At 38.0% G+C, this 6822-nt stretch overlaps 1 protein-coding gene across 1 annotated transcript in view; it reads left to right on the top strand.

Moving 5' to 3' along the window:
- The first annotated feature begins 3821 nt into the window (after positions 1-3821).
- Positions 3822-6822, top strand: part of LOC118750196 — a 10858-nt gene continuing 7857 nt past the window's right edge. Inside the window, exons 1-3 of the mRNA XM_036484922.1 lie at positions 3822-4209; positions 6177-6673; positions 6753-6821. Of these exons, the coding sequence (XP_036340815.1) occupies positions 3969-4209; positions 6177-6673; positions 6753-6821 (807 nt within the window). The 5' untranslated portion in view covers positions 3822-3968. The remainder of the gene's footprint in view (positions 4210-6176; positions 6674-6752; position 6822) is intronic.

Genomic DNA, 6822 nt, shown 5'->3' with positions numbered 1-6822 from the left:
GGCGTCGTCTTAACACATCGCCAAGGGCCTCCTAGCTAATCCTTATAAAAGCGGGTAGAAACACAAGAAAAGCTCCGTCGTTTCATATTCTTCAAGGCAGGAAGGGCCAATGGGGCTTGCACGTATGCACATCAGAGTCAGCTGTTTTGCGCCACTTGAAGTGATCAGTCAACAGTCCCGCAAGTTGTGTGCAGTCCCATCTGATCAATCAACGCAAATCCCTAGAAAGATCCTCTGATATTGAGGGCAACATTAGTTTTGCCTACCTGAAGCACCTCGAACTCTCCTAGTTAGTGCTAAACGAAATATCCATCCAGTTTATGACGGAGACTTCGATGTCCGAAGGTGGGAGTGCTGCAACTGATTGCGGACCAAAGAATGCCAAGTGGTCAGATGTATCATCAACAGGTATATATTTTCGTCGAGACTTACATTGTCGAACTAGTTTGGAAGTAGGTAGAGTACCTTGAGTGCAGCTTGGCTGGTCCACCCACTTTCAACAGCGTAGTTCATGGTTTTGAGGATTGCAATACCTCAGCTTGAAATATCGAGGCATCTTCCCTAAGAGAGAAGTGTAGTTTGTTGCCACTTGCAAAATTTCGAATTTTTCATTTACGACTGTTTATGCTGAAGACGTCGCGTACGATATATTCAATGTATATGTATGTATGTACGTATATTTGTTTGGGTGCACCGCCGCCTGAAGATTATTGAGCGATAAATCGCAATGAAAATCCACCAGACGAATATTCGCTTAAATTGTGCACTTAAATGACAACAAAGCGATATGTATGTATGTATGTGTTTACTTGTGTTTGTGTGCGCTGCAGCTGGAGATGAAGGTTCGGCTCCCCTCCTGCCCCGCGAGCGAACAATGCCCTGAATTACTCAGCGTTTTGAGGGATGCACAAAAATGTAGGCCGGGGGATTGTGTGCGCCCGGGAATTCACTACAAAACAATTAAAAACTGCGTGCAACCAACAAGAACATTGGAAAAAGTTTTGTCGTTGTTGTGATTGCTGTTGATTTTGTTGTTAATTTTCATGTTTGCTGGTATTATTGTCGCTGCCGTTGATGCGACACTATGTTGCAACAACGAGGCCATCGGCGAGTTCAACGCGCGAATTACCAGCACATGAGCGGAAAATGCTCGCAACCGAGGATGTGCAACCAAATGTGGCATTTAATTTCAACACACTGCTTTGTTCTGAACATTGCTTTCAAGGCTTCTATGCAGGAAGCCAAATGGGGCACAAAGCGAGCGAACAATGCAATGCGGATGAAAATATTGGAGAACAAGAAAGAACTTTGACTTGATTTGGTTGCGCCTCGCAGCATTCGCAACGCTAGCCAGCGGCCGGTTTAATTGAGCATCAGCGAAAAAGCACTCAGAGATGAAAATCCGCAAGACAAACTTTTGCCGCAACGCTGACACCGAAGAGAAAGTTCGGAAATGTGGGAAAATAATTGCATTAAACAGGGAAAATAAGGCGGAAACAGTTGCGCTTGACAAGAAAACCAGATTAAACTTTTTCTGCGTTTTCACCCGCCCACATACTGCCTCCGGTAATCGGTACTGCGGCGTGTAAATCAATGAAGAGGAAATGGAGAATATGAAGTAAGGTGGGCAAATATTCAGTTATTTCAGCAACCAAAGCATCTATTTAGAATCTTAAGTATGTAGCTGGTAGGCTCATTTGTAAGAGTTCGATTTGCAATAGAAATTTCTTCGGCTTGAAAATTAGTTAGTGTTTTTCACTCTCGGTTTTACTGTTTGCAAAGAAATCATTTTCGAGAAGCCGTCGCACAATTCTACAACATCATTGCGTTGCCTTGAGTTATGTTCAGTTCAATTTTTAATGTGAGCATGTAAGTATGTATGTACCGGCCCTATTACGGTTGTCGACGTCGAAGTCGATGTAATTTTTTGGTCAAAAAATAGTCCTCGCAAGTCCAACGCTAGCTACACTGACCACCGTATTTTTGCGGAAAGGTGTTCCTCGCACAACTACTGTGGTCAGCGAAACGGAGTTGGACTGATGAGGACTATTTTTTGACGAAAAAATGACATCGACATAATAGGGCCGAATATATGATTTCTTAATTTTTGACGGGGATCTGTTGCTATGAGGCGTATGATCTGTCGGTCTTTTGCTTCCCTGCTATCACATCAAAGGATCGGGTCCTAAGTCAGTGCCGTAGCCTGAGCTTCCTTTGCCGCTCGTTTGCACGATGTCAAAATCCCGAATTATTGACTTAGACCCAGACAACGAAAACAAACAATGGCAAACGTATCGGTATCGTTTAGTTTCGCTCATAGAAGGTAACGAAACACAACCGATTCAAATCACTCGGAAACATATTGCGAGCGGTAACTTTACTCTGCTAGCGTTCGCGATAGCTAACGCAAACAAAACAATTGAATGCAGAGAAATAGGGAAACAAACGAAACATAAAGCCAGTGCTCACAAAACAAATTGAAATATTTTTAATTTTGTGTTTATGCGAATAAATTTTTTACATCAAAGATTTGTATAATATATTTTCTGGTAAGTAGAAAAAGTGGAAGGTATTTTTATTTATGGATATGTAAACAAAACTACTAAGTATCTTATTTTTTCTATCGGTTTCCAAATATTTATTTTTTTGCTTTTATCTTTGACTGTACATACTAATATAGCTTAGGAATAACTCATTAAAGACTGTTTAAATTTTTGTAATAGTTAATAAAAAATTCAGTGAACGTAATAAACGATAAAATCAATAAAATGTATGTAATTAATGCGCAAAGACAGAATGACAAATAAATAATGCAAAAATGATTATGTCAGCGATCCATAAATAAGTTTTCATTAAAGCGCTTTATTATATATACATATGTACACATGTATGTTATGTTCATTCATATCGCACACCGTCCTCAAAAGAGCCACAACTCAAAATTTGGCATTTTTGAAATTATGCGGTAAAAATGTACACAGAGCTTTTATTTACCTTTCAGCAAGAGCTGGAGCAAATTTTTTGCTACGAAATAGTTTTTCGCATTTTCTGACGAATGTATTATTTTGAGTTGTGACTCTTTTGAAGACGGTGAGCAAGAGGCGTCAGTGATCATCGCAACTACGACCAAAAATCTTTCGTTAGACCCAGAAAAGTGTTTCATTGCGGTATCTGTTATATATACCTCGCCAGTATTTCAAAGTTTTTGGAAATGTACGTAAAAAAGCAACTGCATATTTATTTAAAAACATTTTTGTTTAAACTACGTACTGATGCGTGGGATTTCCAACCATCTCCAACTAGGAATCTATTCTTATTAATTTTGCTTATCAACATTTTAGGTTCATTTAAACGGAGCAATCAAATAGAAACTGTCGTAGTGCCTGTTTCATTGCGGTTTTATTTACATACAAATTTAAACCTTTGCTACATTCTATTTACCTGTTGTGAAATTTAAGCAGGCGCATTCAATGGGAGCTTTCCGAAGTCATAACTTTGTAGATATAAATATGTATGTACATATGTACATATGTGTACAGATAAGAATGTACATACATACATATATATGCACGCACATATTTGTATGCATAAATTGTGAAATATTTGTTTACAAACACAAAATATTCATTTTAAAGAGAGACATACCACTGCAAAATCTTTTCCAAGATGTTTTTTTTTTTTGCTTTTGCAAATTTAAATTAATTATCTAAGCATTTCATCACTCAATGCTATACGAGTACAAAGCTCTCAGCGTAATCAATTACATATGAGTCGAAAAAAGTATCTAATTCAAATGCAATTGTTTTGTTATAAATAGATGTGGGGGACAAACAGCGTCAAAACGCAGTTAAACTCTCAGTTGAGGGCGGTACATTGTACGAGTAGGTGGATTATATAAACGACGGTGAATACTAAGCGAATTACATACATACATACATATATTAGTGATAGTGCCAAAAGCGATCGCAATGCCTTCAAGTGATAAACGCAGCGAGAAATCGAAATCAAGCGCAGTGGCTGCAAATGGAGCAGCGCCGCCACGCATCGAAATTCCCAAATGGTTGACGGCGGAACTATTTGAGCAACTGCTAAGAGAATCAGTTGCAAACTACCAAAGGATCACACAGTTCGAAGCAAAGCCCGCCTTGGCTGCAGGTGAAAACTATGCTACCATAATGTTACGTGTCAACATAGAAGCTGAACTAAAAGGTCTGTAAAAAAAAAATTAAAAAATGAATGAATGAAAATAATGATAAAATACAATATTGCCCAGCCCTGAGGGCGATGACATTTCTCAAGTAAAAGTAAACAAGGCCGAAGAGGAAAGAAACTGGTAAAACCGTAATATTACTTAAAATAAAATTTTTCGATAGGAAATGTGGTTTAATTATATTAAATTGAAAAATATATGTATATGATTTATGAAAAGAAATTATAAAGAAAATCATAAATAACTTAATAGTAAAACCAAATATTTGTAAAGTAAGCTTTCTAAATATGAACCAAATCGGACTATAAATACGGGGTTTTAAAATAACTCGACTCCTGCGCCACCTATCGGATTTACTCATATTTTTGATTACATTGCCATCGAGCTCTGAGCCAACTGTGAAGTTTCAAGTCTCTAGGTTATCGGAAAGTTGGTCAAAAATTGATACATACTTACATACATATGTACATACACTTTTGTGAAAGTATTAGTGGAAGACTAGTGCGGCCGCTTTGGTGTAGCGGGCGCTTCCACTCTGCGGGCCTTGGGTTGAAGCTCTGGTCAAAGCAACATGGCAAAAAAAGATAAAAGAAAGTTTTTTTTTTATTAACGGCGATCGTCCCTCGGCTGGCAATGGCAAACCTCCGAGTGTATTTCTGCCATGAAAAAAACAGCTTCTCATAAAAATACAATCGCCATTCGGAGACGGCGAAAAATTCCGCTGTGTGTGACAACATCAAGTTGCACGCCACAAATCGGAGGAGAAGCTCGGCCAAACACTAACATGTGTGTAAGCGCCAATGTAGAGAGATTAGTAAATTTTAATGCATTTAAAATTTCTGAGGTGTTGTTTACTTTTACATCGACAAAAGCAAAGTAGCGATACATTTGTTCTCGTGAATGGAAGTGGCCACAGTGCATTGCGTTTTTTATCTACATAAATCATAGAAATAGATGTATAGTGTCATACATAGAAAATTTAATCAGACTATAAACGAGAGTATTCCAGGCCGCTGCTACTCTTCGTCGTATTGTAAAAAAAAATGTAAATCGAATATCAATTTATATGTAGATCCTGCTCTTTTTCATTTTTGTAATGTATCTATAAATATATGTGGTCGAAAAAAAATATCACGCAATTCAAAACTATCTCACAGCACGCAATTGAACTTTTAATGAAAAATAGAAAATGCCAACTTGAGAAGGGTTAAAAGTTATTCATCATTTGACATTATAGTCGGTGTTCAAAAGAGAGAAATGTCAAAATCATTGCTATCTTATTTAAAAAGCCTTGAGTAGAACCCATGGTACAATAATTACAGGTATTGTCTTCCCAGAGAATTTTGCTTCACATCGAAATGCGTGCTCCTTTATTTTCATTTTGACGCAGTTCTATGTTGATTCTTTTACTCTTATTTGGCTTTGCTTTTTGTTTTCGCTTAATTTAATTAAAAAAAATTTTTCAAAAAAAAAGAAAAAACTTTTGAAATGAAGTGAGCCATAAAAATAATGAATATTACTAAGCAATTGTCTTTTTTTTTTTTGCTTTTGCAAATTAAATAAGTTCTCTGCAATAAGGTTTGTTTAAAAAAATACGTGTACATCTATGGTATATGGGATATCGAAATATCCCCCTTCCCTAGCAGTAAACCGTTTAGTGTGGGCAACAATGATGTTTTTCAAATAAGGTAGATCGGAATATGCGCTCTCGTCCTTCCCAGACCTGTAATTATTGTACCATGGGGAACAGACGAATGTACATTAGGGTGCTTTATAGGGCTCTCACCAAAATATTTCGACTCAAATCGATTTAATTAGTCAACTGCGTTAAAATTTGTATATTCAACTTCGATGTTTTTATCATGTTCAACTTCTACAAATTTAAAATAATGCATGGAGGGGGGTGGGGCATTCTTATGTGTCAACCGCATTTGTATTTGTGTACACATTTAATTTTACTTTGCAGATGATACGACCAAATCGTTGTCATACATGATGAAGATCCCGCAAGAAAACGAAATCTTTAAGGAAATGATGCGAAACCATAATATTTTTGAAATCGAATACAGGATGTATCACGAAGTCGTTCCCGAGTTCGAACAGTTGTACCGAGATGTTGGCATCGAGAGGAGTTTTTCAGCGAAATGCTACGACATCGAGACCCCTTCGGAATTTGGCGTAATTCTACTTGAAGATCTACGACCATTCGGCTACAAGAACGCCAATCGATTGGAGGGACTTGACTTGGAGCACACAAAGGCTGTGCTTGAGCGCTTGGCACAGTGGCATGCAGCTTCTGCCATGCGTGTAGAGACGAGGGGCTTGTATCCAGAGCTGTTTATTAAAGGCATGTTCACCGAATCTCAGCGCAAGGTATTTGACAGTTTCAGTGCCACTATTAAAGCTCCATTTTTGGAGTCTGTAAAGGCCATAGAGGGCGGTGAGGCATATGTTGGTAGCGCGGTAAGTGAACTCTTGGCTTGTTTTGGCGTTGGCTCGCGTTGGCTAACCAGGGTTTTTATTGGAATCATACGTAATGTAGGCAAAAGCGTTCGACATCATGTTGGAAGAACTCTTCATAAAGTCCACTTACGATCCCAGCGAGTTCAATG

This window comes from Rhagoletis pomonella, unplaced genomic scaffold, assembly GCF_013731165.1.
Source record: "Rhagoletis pomonella isolate Grant_MI unplaced genomic scaffold, Rhpom_1.0 Rhpom_scaffold_00001, whole genome shotgun sequence".
Lineage (NCBI taxonomy): Eukaryota > Metazoa > Arthropoda > Insecta > Diptera > Tephritidae > Rhagoletis > Rhagoletis pomonella.
Note: the sequence above shows the minus strand (reverse complement) of the source record. Positions and strands in the feature narration are given on the sequence as shown.